Source organism: Garra rufa, chromosome 11 (genome assembly GCF_049309525.1).
Source record: "Garra rufa chromosome 11, GarRuf1.0, whole genome shotgun sequence".
In the NCBI taxonomy this organism is placed as follows: domain Eukaryota; kingdom Metazoa; phylum Chordata; class Actinopteri; order Cypriniformes; family Cyprinidae; genus Garra; species Garra rufa.
In genome coordinates, this window is record NC_133371.1 from 41276827 (window position 1) to 41297547 (window position 20721).

A 20721-nucleotide genomic window follows, 5' to 3' on the forward strand; every position below is an offset into this window, starting at 1 on the left:
AAACAAAAAAAATCTAATTATTGAGAAAATCTCCTTTAAAGTTGTTCAAATTAAGTTCTTAGCAATTCATATTACTAATCAAAATTAAGTTTTGATATATTTATGGTAGGGAATTTACAAAATATATTCATGGAACATAATTAATATCCTAATAATGATTTTTGGCATAAAAGAAAAAATGATAATTTTGACCCATACAATGTATTTTTTTTTTTTTTTTGGCTATTACTACAAATATACCTGTGCTACTTAAGACTGGTTTTGTGGTCCAGAGAGTCACATATGTTCTTTGTACTGTCAATTTTGGACTTTGTTGTTACATAGTCACCATTAACCATCATTATATGCAAAGTGTTTTGTAAATATTCTTTTACTTTTACTTTCACTGAAGAATATCAGCATATGGGTTTGAATAGCCCTGAGGGTTAAGTTTAGTGTTTATTGGCTCAGCATGTCTACGTAGTTGGTTTATGATGTTTATTTTGATTATGAAAAGGGTTTTGAGTGAATGTGCGTTTGTGTCTGAATTTCTCACCCTGATGAAATGAGTCGCGTGGGTCGGCTCTCAGCATGTCTGCTCCATGGGGCGGAGCCTGAGACAACCTCTGGGACGGAGTCACATGACTGGCAATGGTCTGAGGAATGTGATTGACATCTGCCGTTTTCAGAGAAGACTCGTCTGCGTGCACACACACAGATAATTAGGCCTAGTACAGCAGAGCTGGTTTTACAGGGTAAACTTTGTCAAACAAAAATTTGGTCACCAGTTTAGAAAGCACACTAGTTTAAACTGCTTTTTAAAAGTAAAAGTTGCAAAAAACATTATTGAAATGAATAATATTTTTGAAAGCATGTTAACTGTTACATGTAAAATCAACTTTTTTAACAGTAATATGCTACATTTTCACATGCCATTATGAAATGTTTCAGACAGAGATACTGTGGAAAAAAAATGCTACTCAAAAATACCAATTTTTAAAACATGATACTATTAGTACTATTTTTTATTCTAAATATTTATTAATAGCTTTTATTTTTTTATATTTTTAGTTTTCATTTTAAATTTAGTTTTTTGGTTTTATTATTTATATTACTCTTTTTCAAATATATATTTTTAAATATATTTCTATTTAGCGTTAATTATATATATATATATATATATTATATTATATTATATTATATTATATTATATATATATATATATATATATATATATATATATATATATATATATATATATATATATAAGCCATTTTAATACTTTAACAAACTTGTTTTATTTTAGTTAATTGCCAATTTTTGTTAATTTTATTTTAAGTATTGATAGTTGTGTAAATGCTGTCATACTAACAGTTTTGGAATTATTGGTTTATTGTAATTTACTACACACCTTTCTATCAATTCAAAGTTATCTGACATTATCAAGATTAATTTGTTCTGACACAGTTTAACTCTGAGTTCTTGTCATATTTTATTAATATTTTACCTATAATATTTAACTATAGTGAATAAACGGTGATAATGTGAGAAATGTTGAAGGTGTCTAAATAAATTTTGGTTTGACTGTATTTACTTAAATCGATCAAATAAAAAAAATCTTTATTTATTTAAAATAATATTTTTTTCTTTATAGTGACTTAATTTAAACAAATACAATTAGGAACAGGAAATTAGTTACTATTCAAATAAACAAAATATTTGCAATTTTTTCATTTTATATATATTTATATTATTTTTTTAATATATTTCTATTTAGCTTTAATTTATATTTAAAAATATACATATTTTTCAAGCAATACTAATACTTTAACAAACTTGTTTTATTTTAGTTAATTGCCAATTTTTGTTCATTTTAATATTTTTTAAATTTTTGCGAAAATATTTAATTTATATTATTACATTTCAGCTGTTTTTAAATTAACAAAAATTATTCTTGATCATTTTAGTTTTAGTTAACAATAATGCAAATGCACAGCAACAAATAGAGTTTCTCACCTCAACTACATAAGCATCCATTTCAGAAAAATAAGTACAAAGGCCTGTATTGACATACTTCAGCTGAAGCAGTAAGATGACAACACACACACACACACACACTTTGTGCAGTGACGACTACCCCATCATTAGCTCTATTTCAGGGCGTATGTGTGGACAGGAGCAGCTATTCCAGGCGTCTTAACACTACCCTGACATTTCTGCAACCACATCCCAAAATAACACACACATACACACTCACTGGTGTAGAGGGAGATGAACTTGGAATCGATGATTGAAAATCCATTCCCAGACTGTTGGAGTTGCCACTGTGAGTAAAGACAGACAGCGTCATAATAGTGTACAACAAACATGCAAACACCCTCAGTAAACACTCACCGCAACCTCCACATGATCCGTTCCTCGATCGTTTTGTTTGTGGATAAGCTCAAAGAAATATTTATTGCTCTTTTGGAGACTGTAAAACACACAAGAAAAAGTGAAATTTTAGTAATTTTGCATAGATCTTTGAAACATTTACATAAAAGTTCTAATACAACTTAAAGGTTTTACATTAAAAGATAACATGAAATTCATCATCAAACCAAAAATTATTCAGACACCACATATTTTTTTTTTTTTTTTTACTAGTGAGTGAAGGACACTATAGTTCATTTATGTAAGTGAGGATGGCAAAATCAAGTAAACTGTGACATATTATACCTACAGTGGCCTACTAGTAAAACAGATAAAAATTTAGGACCAAAAATTGATAAGACACATTGACCTGACCATGTTTTTTCTTAAATTGCTAATGGAACGTTTTTATACCACAGACTGAACAAAATTAAGCATTGCTTGGTAATTGGTCAACTAAGCATTGATAGTTGTGTAAATATTGTCATACTAACAGTTTTGGATTTTTTGGTTGATTGTAATCCGTTACATACCTTTCTGTTAAAGTTATCTGATATTATCAAGATGAATTTATTCTGACAATTTAATTCTTGAGTTCTTGTCATATTTTATACATTTATTTTCTAAACTATAGCGAATAAACTGTGATAATGTGAGAAATGTTGAAGGTGTCTGAATAAATTTAGGTTTGCCTGTATTTACTTAAAAACATATTTTTTCTTTAGCTATTCAAAATAATATTTTTTCTTTATAGTAAATTCATTACCAAGAAGACTAGACAAGAGTAGAATATAAAATGAACCTTGCTGATTTTTTTGCATGCTTGTCACGCTTTAATGTTTTTAGATCATCAAACAAATGTAAATATTAATCAAAGATAACACAAGTAAACACAACATGCAGTTTTTAAATGAAGGGTTTTTTTTATTATGAAGGGAAAACAAAATCCAAACCCACATGTCCCTGTGTGAAAAAGTGTTTGCCCCCTAAACTTAATAACTGGTTGGGCCACCCTTAGCAGCAACAACTGCAATCAAGTGTTTGCTATAACTTGCAATGAGTCTGTTACAGCGCTGTGCAGGAATTTTGGCCCACTCATCTTGGCAGAATTGTTGTAATTCAGCCACATTGGAGGGTTTTCGATCATGAAACGCCTTTTCAAGGTCATGCCACAGCATCTCAATAGGATTCAGGTCAGGACTTTGACTAGGCCACTCCAAAGTCTTCATTTTGTTTTTCCTCAGCCATTCAGAGGTGGATTTGCTGGTGTGTTTTGGATCATTATCCTGCTGCAGAACCCAAGTTTGCTTCAGCTTGAGGTCACGAACAGATGGCCGGACATTGTCCTTCAGGATTTTTTGCTTGACAGCCGAATTTATGATTCCATTAATCACAGCAAGTCTTCCAGGTCCAGAAACAGCAAAACAGCTCCAGACCATCACACTATCACCACCAGATTTTACTGTTGCTATGATGTTCTTTTTCTGAAATGCTGTGTTACTTTTACTTTTACTTTCAAAAAGTTTAACTTTTGTCTCGTCAGTCCACAGAGTATTTTCCCAAAAGTCTTGGGGATCATCAAGATGTTTTCTGGCAAAACTGAGACGAGCCTTTATGTTCTTTTTGCTCAGCAGTGGTTTTCGTCTTGGAACTCTGCCATGCAGGCCATTTTTGTCCAGTCTCTTTCTTATGGTGGAGTCATGAACACTGACCATAACTGAGGCAAGAGAGGCCTGCAGTTCTTTAGATGTTGTTGCAAGGTCTTTTGTGACCTCTTGGATGAGTCGTCGCTGCGCTTTTGGGGTAATTTTGGTCGGCCGGCCACTCCTGGGAAGGTTCACCACTGTTCCATGTTTTCACCATTTGTGGATAATGGCTCTCAATGTGGTTCAGAAATGGCTTTATAACTTTTTTCCCCAGACTGATAGATCTTAATTACTTTCCTCTTCATTTGTTCCTGAATTTCGTTGTATCTCAACATGATTTGATTTATCGTTTGGTCTACTTCACTTTGTCAGGCAGGTCCTATTTAAGTGATTTCTTGATTGCGAACAGGTGTGGCAGTAATCAGGTCTGGGTGTGGCTAGAGAAACTGAACTTAAATAAGTAGTAATGAATGACAGCATGTATTTAAGATCAAGCTTGTTAACAAAAAATGACCCTGTTCAAAAGTTTACATACATTTCATTCTTAACACTGTGTTGTTATCTGAATGATTATTATTCTGTTATATTCTGTGATAAACAAACACTGAGTTCAAACACTTTTTCACACAGGGCCATGTAGGTTTGGATTTTTTCCTTCATTTAAAAACTGCATGTTGTGTTTACTTGTGTTATCTTTGATCAATATTAAAATTAGTTTGATGATCTGAAACATTAAAGTGTGACAAACATGCAAAAAAATAAAAAATCAGGAAGGGGGCCAACACTTTTTCACACCACTGTACACCCACAGACACTACTACAAGTCATAATATAACAGACAAATACTTCTAATGACTTCCCACTGTGTGCCATGACCAGAACCGGGACACAAGCAGCAGCTTGTGAATCTACACATACTGAACCTAAAAATAGATTTTCATCATTGAGGTATGTGGTCATGACATGGAGATATGTTGACTGTGAGCACCTCCTTGCAGCATTATGAAACACAAACACAGCATTCACTTACGGAATGAGATCTGATATCTGACTGGCATATTTCCCATATTCCCCTGGGGCAGTCCATTCTCTGCCTGTCTAAAAATGGAGGAAACATGCAAAATTAAGTGCATGTATTTCACGCATCTAAAAGTAATTGTAATGTTGCTACTTGTCTTACAAACCTTTCCGACATAAGCGCGGAGCTTCAGATTATTGGGATTGTCATCGTCACTGAGCCAGAACTCACTGTTATCATCAGACGCCACTGCAAACAGAAAATCACCTGCCAAACGAAGAGAAGGGTTAACAGCAGGACACTGGCAAACAATCGGAACGTGTTTGTGGGAGAGAGATAGACAGACCATCAGTATAAGGATGTATGTATCCAAATATCCTGAGGCCATAATTGGTCCAGCTGGGAGACACAGCAAGTTTCTTTACAGTTGTACGATTCTATGGAGATAAAAACATATCAGATGCAATGCACACAAATGTAATATTACAAGAAAAGTATGTTGTTAACAGTGTTATTATCATTAACATTTGTTGTTCATTGAAATAAAGCTATAGCATTTGTGTGTATTTGAACCCTTTCCAACAATAACTATGATTTTGAGATGCATCTTTTCACACTGAGGACAACTGAGGGACTCATACAATGCAAAAATGCTTTTCTTACTTAGATTTTTCTTGTCTTGTTTTCAGGCAAAATATCCAAAACTTCTTAAATCAAGAAGGATTTTCTAGACAAATAAAAATCATTTTCTTGTTTTCAGAAAAAAACAAGTCAAAATTAAGTGAGTTTTTGCTTAGAACAAGCAAGATAATCTGCCAATGAGGTAAGAAAAAAAAATCTTATTTCAAACAGAAAACAAGATTATTATTTTTTTTTTACCCCATTGGCAGATTATTTTGCTTGTTTCAAGCAAAAACACACTCAATTTTGACTATTTTTTTCTGAAAACAAGACAATAATTTTTACTTGTCTAGAAAATACTTCTTGATTTAAGAATTTTTAGATATTTTGACTGGAAACCAGACAAAAAATCTAAGTAAGAAAAGTATTTTTTGCAGTGTACAAAAGGTTCAAACAGTCACTGATGCTCCAGAAGGAAACACAATGCATTAAGAGCCAAATTCAAAAAATTTTGAATGTGAAGATCTGGGTAAATTTTACTTTTGTCTTCTGGGAAACATAAGTACCTTCTGTAGCTCCTAAAGAGCAGTACTAAATGAAAAAATATGATATTTAGGCAAAATAACAAAAATGTACACATCTTCATTCTGTTCAAAAGTTTACACCCCTGGCTCTTAATGCATAGTGTTCCCTTCTAAAGCATCAGTGAGCATTTGAACCTTCTGTAATAGTAGCATATGGGTCCCTCAGTTGTCCTCAGTGTGAAAAGATGGATCTCAAAACTATACAGTAATTGCTGAAAAGGGCTCAAATACACAAAAAGCTAAAAAAAACAAATAATTTGTGGGATCTGAAGAATTTTTCTGAAGAACAGCAGGCAGTTTCAGTTTCAGTTTCTGTGGATCAATTAGATACCAACACACTGTTAAGAATGAAATGTATTAACAAGCTTGATCTTAGATAAATGCTGTCGTTCATTACTACTTTTTTACACAACCCATGTCTATTATAGCAGTATTTAGTGTTTATCTGTTCGAATTTATTGAAATCTCCCCCAAATGTGTATATGTGCTGTTTTGTCAACTTTTAAAAAATGTCCTAAAATCTAACAGATATGGACTAAAAGCCATTAATTAAACCCCTTTCATGATTTTTTTTAAATGTCCAAAAGGCAAAAAATACAGTAAAAACATTAATACTGTAAAATACAATTTAACTATTTAAAATGACTGTTTTCTGTTATATTATAAAATGTATTTTTTTCCTGCAAGCAAAGCTGAATTTTCAGCAGCATTACTCCAGTCTTCAGTGTCACATGACTTCTAACATGCTGATTTACTGCTCAAGAAATATTTACCAATTGATGTGTCATCTATACAGAAATTTACTTACATGAGGATATAGTGGATAATGAATATTCTTCCGTAGCTGAGCTATAGATGAGCCACACCAGTCCTCAAAGATGTGAAGATTTGCCATTCCTTTATACTGCGGCAAACATAAAACACACATTTTATATATATTTCTTTTTAACTTTGTAATAGTCTATATCTTTCAAATTTCAGACTGTGCAAACAAGGAAAAACCTTGTTTACATTCATGCACTCATCATGGAAATCTATGGGGAAGACACTAGACAGGAATAAACTTTACAATACTGTTTCAAAAGTGTGATAAAAATCACCCACTGTCTATGCAAATTGAAATCCAATATCTGAACTCCTGTCATGTCTGTGTAAATCAGGTAAAAGATAGTGTAAAGAGATGTGATTGTCTGTATGTACTAGTTATATTCATTTACATACAACTGTAGATCTACTTCCACAATATAGACAACTTCATAGCTTAAATAACACATTTTTGTACATAGTGGAGTATCGTTCCCCATAGACTTCCATTGTAAGTACATTACTGTTGGCTTGTAATAATTCAGTTTCAGTAGTAATAATGGTAGTTATCCATAAGTGCTTAAATAATTCTGAAGCACAAATATTCTTTTAATCACCAACAAACATAAAATGAGCAAAAATGTACAGCTCATGTGTCATGTTTAAAATAGTACGGTGACACCAGAGACACCGGAGTCTTGCTAAATTTAACAAGACAGCAAAACTCTTGCTGGAGACATACAGAAAGAGCCACAGAGCTTAATACCATAATCATTACAGCATATGCACATTAACAGATCATGCATACAGAACTCTGAATGACAGAAATATTACAAACTATTACACTAACAAACTACCAAAAATACAATGGAGTTCCTTTTTAGGTGCATACCAAGGAAATACTATGTTGTGCATTGGCAATACCATGTTTTTGGGTATGCATTATATTAAAGCTGTATTTTGGACACCTATGTGTGTTTTTACCATTACCTCCACCCTCCATGGCTGTTGAGTGTTTTTTGGTTTCCAGACATCATGTTTATCCTCATAGATGTGATCTTCAGAGATGTGAGCCTGTGACACACACATAAACCACACAGGTCAGTGTTCATGTGCACGCATTTTGGATCTCATTCATGTTTCAAAATCTACTCAGCAACTACTCAGACAAGATTTTTTAGCACCATAGATCATGCAACATTTTTAGTTTTGTTCTTTCGGTATGCATGGTATACCACAATGACCTATTACATTTGCCAAAATTTGCAGTATACAATCAGGGGATATTGCTGGGAACACTGTACCCCATAATGCAATGAACTTAAAGAGACAGTTCACTCAAAAATTTAAATTGCAGGAAATGTAGTTACCTTCAGATTATTCAAGACATAGATGAGTTTGTTTTTTCATCAGAACAGATTTGAAGAAATTTAGCTTTACATCACTTGCTCACAAATGGATCCTCTGCAGTGAATGGGTGCCGTCAGAATGAGAGTTCATCGGTTAATGCCGTGTGACGTGCAAAGCTCATGTTAATCATGTTAATTGATGGACTGGAGTTATGTGGATTGCTTTTAGATTATTGTGGATGTTTTTATCAGCTGTGTGGACTCTCATTCTGACAGCACCCATTCATTACACATTATTCATCGGTGAATATTCAAATCTGTTTAATACAGATAATTCTGAGTCATCAATAAATTAGTCATAACAAATAAATGATGATAACCAATGTATTTTTAGTGACTATAACATTACCTGTCTTGTTTGGTAGCTTCATTAATACCATAGCTTTTCAGATAGTAAGTCAACCATTACAACTAACACGGGGATAAGCCTATGTTTGAACTGATATTAGGCTAATAATAGGTTAATCTCCATGCTACACTAATAATAGTAGTAAGGCTTTTCTCTGTGTACACACATCCTTGTAAAGTACATCTCGGACAGCCTGGGGTTGAGTAAAGTATCAGTACATTTTCATTTTCGGTGAACTATTCTTTTAACTTGACCCTTCATTTGCAAATGGACTAGAAGAAATATCAGCCATGATGAATCTTTTTCTTGACACAATATATTTACATTGCCTTGCAAAAGTATTCATACCCCTTCCTATTTTTTTTTTTTTTTTTCCACATTTTGTTACGTTGCTGCTTTTTGTTAAACTGCTTTAAATAAATTTTTTCCATAAATCAATCTACACTCCATACACCATAATGGCAAAGCAAAAACAAGTTTTTAACATCGTTGCAAATCTATTAAAAAAAAAAAACTGAAATTTATTGCATAAGTATTCATACCCTTATCTGGGACAGCTGAAAATCGCTCAGGAGCATTCATATTGCTTGTAGATGTTACTACACTTTCAGTGAAGTTAACCTGTGGCAAATTCATTTGAATGGGTATGATTTGGAAATGATTTGGACAGACATGCTTATAAAAGGTCTAACAACTGAAAATGTGTATCAGAGCAAAAACCAAGCCCTGAGGTAAAAAAAACAGCCTGTAGAGCTCAGAGACATGATTGCATCAAGCCACACATCTGGGGAAGAGTTCAGAAAAAATTCTGTTGCATTGAAGGTTCACAAAAGCATGTAGTCTTTGAAACAACCAGGACTCTTCCTAGAGCTGGCCTCCTGGCCAAACTGAGCAATTGATGAAGAAGGACCTTGGCTAGAGTGGTGACCAAGAAGCTGATGGTCACTCTAGTTGAGCGTCATGATCATATAGACTTGAGGCCATAAAGGTACTTCAACTAAGTGCTGAGTTAATATATTTATGCAATGTACTTATTACAGTTTTTTTATGTTTAATAAAGTTGTGACAATTCTGTTTTTGCTTTGTCATTATGATGTGTAGATTGATCTGGGGGAAAAGGTAACTTAAAACCGTTTAACATAAGGCAGCAACATAACAAAATGTGGAAAAAAATAAAGGGGTATGAATACTTTCGCAAGGCACTGTACCTATGGCTGCTAAGAGTCAAGTTTTTACACAAAACCGAATAAAAAAAAAAAAAGAAAATAATGTCTAAGATAATAACTGGTCTCTGAAAATAAAACACAAAACACAAATCAAAATGTGAGTTTTTACCGCACGTCGAGCAGCAGCTTTTGCCCAGACGATGCTTTCACTGCGGGCCGTTACATCTGAAAGACAAAAACAGTAAATATTAAGTCAAGTAACTAATTCACTAATTACACCTGATCACCCGTGTGTGTGTGTGTGTGTGTGTGTGTGTGTGTGTGTGTGTGTGTTTTTGATCCAGGACAGTGACTTTAGATTGCCATTGATGGTTTAGGATTTCTCCAGACACACTGAAACTGATTCCATGTTCACATTAATCTTTAACAGGAGGGGAAGCATTAACTTACACACTGTCAATCACACCAAACAGACTTTCAAAGTTTTCCCTAATTAGATTAAATCAAAAATATGTATTCCATATTATAGGTTTAAATCAGGTGTCCAGCGTCCACATTGATCCATTTATAAAACACAATACCACTTCCCTGAAATGCGAAACAGGTCATTATCACTTGTTTTGTTTTCTTTTTTTTTTGTGTCACAAACATGCTTCCTTGATCATTATATAACTCCTTTTAAAACAGGATAATGTCCTGGTGCTGATTTTTCATGCCAGCAAGGCTTAGCACATAGAACACACCTACACTGTTTTTAATAAAGTCAATTGTGAGCCTGGACCACAAAATCAGTCTGAAGTAGCACTGGTATATTTGTAGCAATAGCCAAAAATACATTGTATGGGTCAAAATGATCAATTTTAGTTTTATGCAAAACATCACTGGGATATTAAAAAAACATCTTGTTCCATGAAGATATTTTGTAAATTTCATAACACAAATATATCAAAACTTAATTTATGATTAGTGATATGCATAGCTAAGGACTTCATTTGGACAACTTTAAAGGCGGTTTTCTCAATATTTTGATTTTTTTTTTTTTTTTTTTTTTTTTGCACCCTCAGATTCCAGATTTTCAAATAGTTGTATCTTATAATATTGTCCTATTCTAACAAACCATACAACAATTTGAAAAAAAAAAACTGACCCTTATGACTGGTTTTGTGGTCCAAGGTCACAATTATGATTACTCCAACTAACTCTAATCAAACGCATTCTTATGCATTTACAAATCTGTTTTATAACTGAAGAAGTTTTGTCAGATTTACCAAGCTTCTAAGGACATATTTGTTCCCTAAATATGACTAAACATGTACCCAGTTTACCATAAACATATAATAAACATCTACTGTATCACAATAATTTGAGCAACCAAAAATCATATAGTTTTGGAAAAATGTGGCTTTGGTGCTGTATAATGTGGCGTGGATGTGACAACGCGTGAACTGATCATATCTTACTTTTTAGTAGTTAAAGCATGAAAACAAACATGAATGAATGCAAGAAGGTATGTTGAAAGAAACAATACAACTTAGGTTTACAACAAACAGTTTTAAGAATAAAAAACATTATACCTTGAGGACATCCCAAGAGGACGTTTTGTAAGAACACACAGAGCACATTGCTGATATAATAAAAACAGACTCATGTTTCATCATTTATACACCTGTGCATATGTCTCATACGCACATTTTCCCTTCGGTCAAAAGAGAAAAACCAGTTATTCGAGTTTCACTAAAGTTTCCAGTTGCAAAAAAGAGAATTTTGACGTGTCGTTTATCTATTAATTGTCTTTTGACAAACATCCTGCTTAACAGAGATGTGTATGTTGCAAGTTTGTCAAGTAAAGACTGCATGCACACAATACATGCATTAAACACGTTAACCGTTCACTTGCACGTTAGGTCTCTGCAAACAATTATAGCAAATGTCTAGATGCTGAAGAATACACATACACTCCCTGCAAAAGACAAAGAGTGTGTGTGTACAGAGAAGTGCAAGTGTGCTTAACCTTGCACATCAGTGCTATAGCAACAAGGAGCACAGGAAATGACGCCGCTCCTTACAGAAGAAAGGGTCACCTGACCCCCAGTGCTACTAAACACACACTGCGGGGAGGGCCTGGCCAGACTATTATGGTCTGTGTCTTCAGGTGTATTTGCACACTGGGCGGTGTGTGAACTTTCCTTAGTGTGTGAGTGAGAACAAATGAGACCCTCAGGATTTCTGCATGTGATGTGCATGTTCAAAGAGTGTTTTTAGCAAGCACCCAACATTTCCTTCTTTGCACTCTCCATTTTCTTAATCCTTTCCTTTACTGTCCTCCCTAGAGGTCACCAATAGCCCCTGGAGGAATGTTGAGCTTGTTTAAAAGAAAGTAAAAGCCTTCGTGTCCAGTGCAGCATGGGAGACAGAGTGAGACATGCATTACTGTAGTCTCGTTCCATTTCTGCTTCAAGCACCTGCTCTTTGATGATCCAGTGTTTCCCCTAGGTTTCCCGCTTTGGGGGGGGGGGGGGGGGGGGCGTATGCGGTAGTTACTTTTTTCTAGTACTTTAGCCTACTTTGTGTAATAACGAAAACATTTATTTCAGTGAAAAAATAAGTCCAAATCTCTGTATTTTAACATTTTGAACAATAGGGTTCTGCAATCTTTTGCTTTTTCTTTTTTTTTTTTAGAAATTCTTGTGTGTTTTAATTTTTCTGATAATCAAATGAAAGCATAAACATTTATTTATTTTTAATTAAATGAAAAATAAACCCTTTTAATTTTTGGCAAACAAACAGAGGTTTACTGTTAAAATCAATACATGGAAGAAAAATTATATTCAGTTTAAAACGTTTAAATAATATTGTAGTATTTTTTTCTACAATTAAGTGGTTATTCTTGTTGTAATATTTATTTTTCATCGTATATTTATTGTTTTATGTAAATTATTTAAATAGGAATATATAAACACCTACATTATACTGTACAAAAGTAATACAATACTGATATAGTTCTGTTACATGTTAAACCGTACTTTTATTTGGACAAGTTGCCGTGAAGTTTCTGTGTACAGTATGGTATGATGCTAGTTTTCTCAAATGAAACGGTAAAAGTGACAGCTTTGGAGATTGAGTTTATCTGTTCATGTGAGATGCAAATGCCAAAAATTACGTGTGCTTCAGTATGCGTATAGAAAAAAAAACACGTCTTCGCCATTCATACATACAGAGGCAAACGAAACATGCAGGATTCATATTAAAATGGTCTTTTTGCATCTCAGTTTTCACAGACACTAGTCCATATCGCGATTTGAATAAAGTGACAGAACAACTTTTGGTTTATTAATCCAAAAATCGACGAATTCCGTGGCATTCCGCGCTATAGTAAATTCCGTTTTTATGAATGGAGTCCGTGAACCCGTCTGTGTTTTCGGGGAGGAGACATTGTAAACGCGCGACCGCGAGACAGAAATGAAATGCTTTTGTGTAAATAAGATACATAACATAAGGCTATTTAGTTTGTTTAATAAAAGAACAATGTATAGACATGTTCTATAGGAAAGATAACCTTAAATGACTTAAACTGTGATCTGGCGCTATATCCAAAATAAAATGAACTTGACGTTCAAGGGGGGCGGGGGGTGCCGTTGGGGTGGCGCGGCGCCCCCCTAAGATAATGGTAGGGGAAACACTGTGATCCTCTACAAAAGGAAATTTTAGCATGATCTATAAAATCCAGAGCTTGTGCAAAAAAGTCAAGGGTCAAGGGTCAGTCACAAGGGCATGTCACTTCACACTGACACCCCAGTGGGATTAATCTAACACACACACACACAAAATTTAGGCTAGGCCATACGGATGAACAACAACAGCCCTAGAAAATGAAAACTGAAAGCCGTAGCTAGCTATCAACATTCAATTTGTAGGAACATTCGACAGGGCATCTTCTTCTAAAGACATTAGACATAAAACTCATTTAAAAAAAAAAAAACAGCTAGTTACAACTCACCCATTCATTACAGTTTGCTCAGAAATTAAAGTTACATTTTATTACATTAGTGACCCTGGAAAACAAAAATAGTCTCAAGTAGCAGGAATATTTTTGTAGCAATATCCAAATACACTGTATGGGTCAAAATTATAGATTTTTCTTTTATGCCAAAAATCATCAGGATGTTAAGTAAAGTTCATGTTCCATGTAGATATTTTGTAAATTTCTTACTGTAAATATATTAAAACTTAATTTTTGATTAGTGATATGCATTGCTAAGAACTTCATTTGGACAACTTTAAAGGTGATTTTCTCAAAAAAAATGTTTTTTTGCACACTCAGATATCAGATTTTTTAAACAGTTGTATTTCAGCCAAATATTGTCCTATCATAACATACATCAGATGATGTATAAATATAAATTTACACTAATGACTGGTTTTGTGGTCCAGGGTCAGAATACGTCAAGTCATTTATCCAAAGCGACTTACAAATGAGGACAATACAAGCAATCAAAATTTTGAGCAATAATAGGCTTATGTAAGTGCTCTGACAAGTCTCTGTTAGCCTAACACAGTACGCATGTTTTTCTTTTATATTAAATAGAAAGAAAACAAATAGACAGAATAGAAAAAGAAAAGGTAACGCTAGTGTTAAAAGGTCTTTTTTGTCAAATTCTGTCAATATTTATCACCATCGTGTTGCTCCAAACTCGTTTGCATTTCTTTCTTCTGTGAAACACAAAAGAAGATATTCTAAAGAATGTTAGAAACCAAAGTTTCAAAGTCCCATCGACTTCCATTGTATTGACAAAAAAAAAAAAAAAAAAAACGCAAGTCAATGGAACCCAAATCCACTTGGTTACCAACATTCTTCAAAATATCTTTTGTATTCCACAGAAGAAAGAAATGCATCCAAGTTTGAAGCAACATGATGGTGAGGAAATGACAGAATTTTACTTTTTAGGTAAGTATTTGGCTACCAGTGTTGAGGAAAGTTACTTTTAAAAGTAATGTGTCACAATATTGTGTTACTCCATCAAAAAAGTAACTAATTGCATTACTTTTTATGTACTTTTTTGTCACCTGAGCTGGGCTTGCTTATTTATTTTTAATAACAAAAAAAGCAAAAGTTATATTTTTGGCTACTATAAAGGCCCTTTCATGCCAAAGTGAAATGAATAAGCCTCAAGTTGAAGGACGTGCCTCTGCCTTTTCAATTACTCCTGATTTCTCTCAACCTGGGGACAGGAGAGGTGTCAGCAAATAAATGTGACCCTGGACCACAAAAACAGTCGTAAGTAGCACAAGTATATTTGTAGAAATAGCCAACAATACATTGTATGGATCAAAATTATAGATTTTTATTTTATGCGTTTCCACTGGCATGTAGCAAGCGCAGCGGAGCAAGCATTTTAAATTAATTCCTATGGAAGTTGATCTTAAACACTCTTGCGGTGCATTATGGGATTGAAAGTGGTGCAGAGAAAGCGTTAAGAGCGCCTGAGAGTGTCCAAAATGTTGGGCATTCCTCAACTTGTTTTTCAGAGGCGTGCTCTGCAAATTTGACGCTGAAGTGGAAAAGCACCATAAGGATACACACATATGCCTTCTTCAAATGAATATAGCCAAAATCCTTCAAAATCTCACGCAAATGCGTTGCCATGACTTATCGCGCAAGGGAAAAATTACATTTTAGTTCGCATAACATTGGTTAATGGAAACGCTGCCATTTAGCAAAACGTTTTAATCGACATTTATAAAATATCACCAAACTTTTGCGCAAATCTGTAATGGAAACGCGCCTATTGCTGCTCATAGACTACAAATCATGTTTTCACGCAGTGAAAAATACATCGCGGAACAAAGAGCAAACTGACAACACGCCGACAAACAAGACAGAGCAGGTTACTTGAAATTAAATGAACCTTGGTATGAAACAAGGTCTCAGCTTTAAAATGTTGCCATTTTTTAAAGAAATTCAAACAATAAATACAGATTTGTGTAGGGGTGCACAGAAAAAGAAAATTCTTGGCCAAAGCTGAACAAAATTACACAGTGGGCCAAAGTTGGGCCAAAACTGTTTTTCATGTTTTTTCACCATTGCATAAATTAAATAGCTAATATTTGTTTTTTACAGTTTTGTCTTGATTTTCAAATAAAAAAAAATCAATTACAAAACAACAATTTTAAAATATTTATTTACACTGAAAATTTTAAACATTCTAGTAGACATTATAGCCTACCAACAAAGCACAATTTAACTTTAAAATAGCCAAAGAATATTGTTTTACTAACTTATTAATTTTAAGACCCTTTTCTTGAATCAGGCATGTGTTTTTTTAATGTAAAAATAAATGCAGCCTTGCTGAGCAAATGAGAATGTTATAACAAATGTATTAATTAATTTTTATTTTATTTTACAGTAAAATTACAATGCTAACATACTGTCGGTGCCGGTGCTGTCTTTCTCAGACAGTTTTAAATGCTTCTACACTGCCGACATTTTAACTGCATTAGTGCGCGGCTGCGTGCCTCTATTTGTTGCCGAACATTCGGAGCATCCCCAGTTTTGTGGCTCTTTAATGTGGTGCCATTATTTAATGCCCCAAAAAAGCATCTCTTGAAGCACGCGGTACCTGATAGATTGCGCTGGACATTATGGAAATGATCCGGTAAATCTAGCCATTAATGTTTTAACAGTTTAAACAGTAGATCTACATGATGACGTTTAATAATAAAAGGTTTGCATGCATTCATATTATGTGCTGTGCATGACCAATTAATGGCATTAACCACATAACATGCAAATCACATTAACCCAGGATAAAAAAAAAAAAGTACTGTGTACAGTCACCATGCAAAATATATGCAGGTTCACAGAGGAATGGCATGCATCTGAATTCATGGCCAGCAGACTCACAAGAGCGTGTTAATGCCATGACCAGGTCAAACATTCACCCCTGGATTGCTCTAAAAAACACAGGAGGAACTTGATCACATTTAAGCTTCCTCCTCAAAACTCAAATAGAGGCACGCAGCTGTTGTTTTTAATCTGATTTCACTCACAGAGCAGTGTGAGTTTACTATTCAAATGTAACCCTAGCAGGCTGATGTCCAGGTGCTGTGACATTGGTGCTGCTCCTCTGACCTGATACTGACCTCGAACAAGATGACAAACCCCTTCTGCAGGTCACAGCTCACCTGACATCTCAGCTTTCCCCAATCACATAAGCTTCTCTTTGTGCAACCTTTGCAATTCGGAGCCAATGAGAAAACGTCATTAAAAACTACTGTACGTTCCATGGTCCCTGAGTCAGCAGATACAACAAAAGCAGAGGAGACATCATGAGTCACTCTGGAAATGAGAAGGAAACACCCAGATTTTGAGCTGGTGTAATGAAACTAACTAGACCGGTAGGGCAGAAACAACCAGCCTGACGTTCTTGTGTCCATATCAGTGTTCTTATAAACACAATGCATTCTGTCATTACAGTAAATTCATCGTCCTGTACTGTTTGCATGATGAATTGTATATTGTAATGCATTGTGTTTAATAATAATAGAAGCAATTCACCATGACAAACACCTCTTAATATAACAATTCTCCCAAATTATTACAAACATGCAGCTTTTCACTTTATAAGACGTTAATTGATGGACTGGAGGTTTGTGGATTACTGAAATGTTTTTATCAGCTGTTTGGACTCTCATTCTGACGGTACCCATTCACTACAGTGCTAAATTTAATGCTAAATTTCTCAATTGAAATGTAGAGTCGACAACACCAGGGCTCCAAAAGTATCAAAAATGTATTTAATTAAAAAACTGTGGATTACTGAAATGTTTTTATCAGCTGTTTGGACTCTCATTCTGACGGCACCCATTCACTGCAGTGCTAAATGATGTAATGCTAAATTTCTCAATTGAAATGTAGAGTCGACAACACCAGGGCTCCAAAAGTATCAAAAATTGATTTAATTAAAAAACTATCGCATAGTGTGTAACATTTCGAGCTCACAAGCTGATGGATAATTTTTTTCATTATAATTTTGTGTTCGGTCATGTGACTTTGGATCACCTGTAGGGATAAAGAGTGGCACATTAGTGTTGTTTGATTTGTCTGATGAAGAGCCTGCGAGCTTGAAATGTTACTCGCTATGCGATAGTTTTTTAATAAATTAATTTTTCATACATTTGGAGCCCTTGTGTTGCCGACTTTGTATTTCAATTGTGCTACTTGTTTTTTAGTCGAGCACCTATTTGAGATTGATGTGCATGCTTTTGTTTGCTTTTTATGCTAAATTTCTCCAAATCTGTTCTAATGAAGAAACAAACTCTTCTACATCTGGGATGGCTTAAGGGTGAGTACATTTTAAGGATATTGTTTGTTTTGGGTGAAATATTTGTTCAAGAGCAAACTTATTAAGCCAATTAATTGCAAACTTCAAATCTGGATCCTCCTCCTGCCTTTTATTTTTTTAATTAGTGACTATTTAAATACTCTCATTATGTAATTAGCAAAACAAACTTCAAGAAAAAATAATTATAAATTTGGAATGTCAAATTAAAAATATAATTAGAAAACAATGGCTTTAGTAGTAGAATGGAACAATATAAGAAACAGGTAAATAGAATCCAATAATAAATTGATTTAATTGACTTTAAATAGAATCATTCATTTTGAAAGAAGAATGGAATATATGAAACTGTTAGAATAAAATAGAATTAGAAAATGGAATGGAATGGAATTAATAATGTAATATAGATAATATTCAATAAGGCTAAATTCATCATTGTTTAATGCATCACTGAGTACAAACGAACAATATAAATATATTGAACAATGAACAATATAAATATAAATAGTTAATTTATCATAAACACAAATGAATTAACAGTGTACACTACCAGTCAAAAGTTTTTGAACAGTAAGATTTTTAATGTTTTTAAAGAAGTCTCTTCTGCTCACCAAGCATGTGTTTATTTGATCCGAAGTACAGCAAAAACTGTACAATTTTGAAATATTTTTACTATTTAAAATATCTGTTTCCGATTTCAATATATTTTAAAATGTAATTTATTCCTGTGATTTCAAAGCTGATTTTTTTTTAGCATCATTACTTCAGTCACATGATCCTTCAAAAATCATTCTAATATTTTGATTTGCTACTCAAAAAACATTTATTATTATTTTTATGTTGGAAAAAAGTTTTTTTTAGGTTTATTTGATGAATAGAAAGTTCATAAGAGCAACATTTATTTGATATAGAAATCTTTTGTAACATTTAATGTCTTCATTATGGTTTAAACAATTTAAAGCATCCTTGCTAAACAAAAGTATTAATTTCTATCATTTCTTTGCCAAAAAAATAAATAATAATTAAAAAAAATGTACTGACTTTTGAATGTTATATGTATAATGTTACAAAAGCTTTTTATTTTAGATAAATGCTGATCTTTGGATTTTTCTATTCATCAAAGAATCCTGAAAACGTACTCAACTGTTTAAAATAATGATGATGATAATAATAATCATAATCATAATATGTTTATTGAACAGCAAATCAGCAAATTAGAATGATTTCTGAAAGACAATGTGACAAAGACTTGGTGTAATGATGTTGAAAATGTAGCTTTGATCAAAGGAATAAATTACATTTTTAAATATATTCAAATAGAAAACAGTTTTTTTTAAATAGTAAAAATATTATAAAATTTTACTGTTTTTGCTGTACTTTGGATCAAATAAATGCAGGCTTATTGAGCAGAAGAGAAGATAAATCTTACTGTTCAAAAACTTTTGACTGGTAAGTTAATGTATATTGAAACTTAGCATTAACAGTCAAAATCAAGTTGTCCAGTATTTGTGTTGTGCTGATGAAAATATAATAATTAAATCATGAAAATGCTAATTAAAAATACATTTGAAAATAATTAAAAACACAAATATTAAAAAAGCTTAAATATTTGATCTGTTTACCTGCATGTCATGTGACCATTAACCGACATTAGAAAACAGTAAACACGCAAAAATGTAACTCAAAATGTCCAAGGGTTAATTTTGGGTCAAATAGTTTCGCTTGACAACAAAAGTTTGGGAATCCCTGACCTAGTTCGATAAATGCTGTAAAAAGTTGTTTATTGACCGTTTATGATACCTAATCTATTAACTAAAGTTAGTGTATTGACCCTTACTGTAAAGCATCACCACTTTAACATAACGAATATATAAAATAAGCAGTAATTAGCGGACAGGGCATCAGATGTCACTCACCAGTGTTGCTCCACTCGTTCGTGGCCATGAACTCCAGATAAGCCGCCAGTAACACGACCATCAGCACCACCCCGAACACAATACATCTGCCGTTGCGCTTGAATTTCCGCACCGGGAAAAAGTTGAGCATCATCTTTAAGTGCTTCGGGCTCCGTGTGGATCACAGAAGTTGAAAACCGCCGTAAAAATCATCGACACTCGCTTTCCTGGTCTCAAACCTTGTGGAAAAACACGGTCTCTAGTCACGCTGGTTCACATTTCCTTCACTGTGATTCAGCGTCTGCAAGTGTCCCTCAAACATCAGTGCGCGCACAGGTTGACGAGGACACGCCCTCTGCGTGACGTCGCTGCTCCTGAACAGGTACAACAAAGGTAAATAGTAGTCTAGCCTACTAGATATCATCTTCAGTCAACACCAAATCACTTAAGACTGTAAACCTGTGCTGACTTTTTCATTTGTTTAGTGAAAGAATGTGAT

General features: G+C 33.7%; 1 protein-coding gene across 1 annotated transcript in view; it reads right to left on the reverse strand.

The window, feature by feature from the left end:
• The window catches only part of b4galnt3b (beta-1,4-N-acetyl-galactosaminyl transferase 3b), a 34554-nt gene extending 14178 nt beyond the window's left edge, over positions 1–20376 (reverse strand). Inside the window, exons 1-10 of the mRNA XM_073850486.1 lie at positions 20244–20376; positions 10161–10213; positions 8055–8138; positions 7069–7164; positions 5402–5492; positions 5222–5322; positions 5068–5135; positions 2374–2452; positions 2237–2303; positions 536–679 (exon numbers count right to left, since the gene is read on the reverse strand). Of these exons, the coding sequence (XP_073706587.1) occupies positions 536–679; positions 2237–2303; positions 2374–2452; positions 5068–5135; positions 5222–5322; positions 5402–5492; positions 7069–7164; positions 8055–8138; positions 10161–10213; positions 20244–20376 (916 nt within the window). The remainder of the gene's footprint in view (positions 1–535; positions 680–2236; positions 2304–2373; positions 2453–5067; positions 5136–5221; positions 5323–5401; positions 5493–7068; positions 7165–8054; positions 8139–10160; positions 10214–20243) is intronic.
• Between the last annotated feature and the right edge of the window lie 345 nt (positions 20377–20721).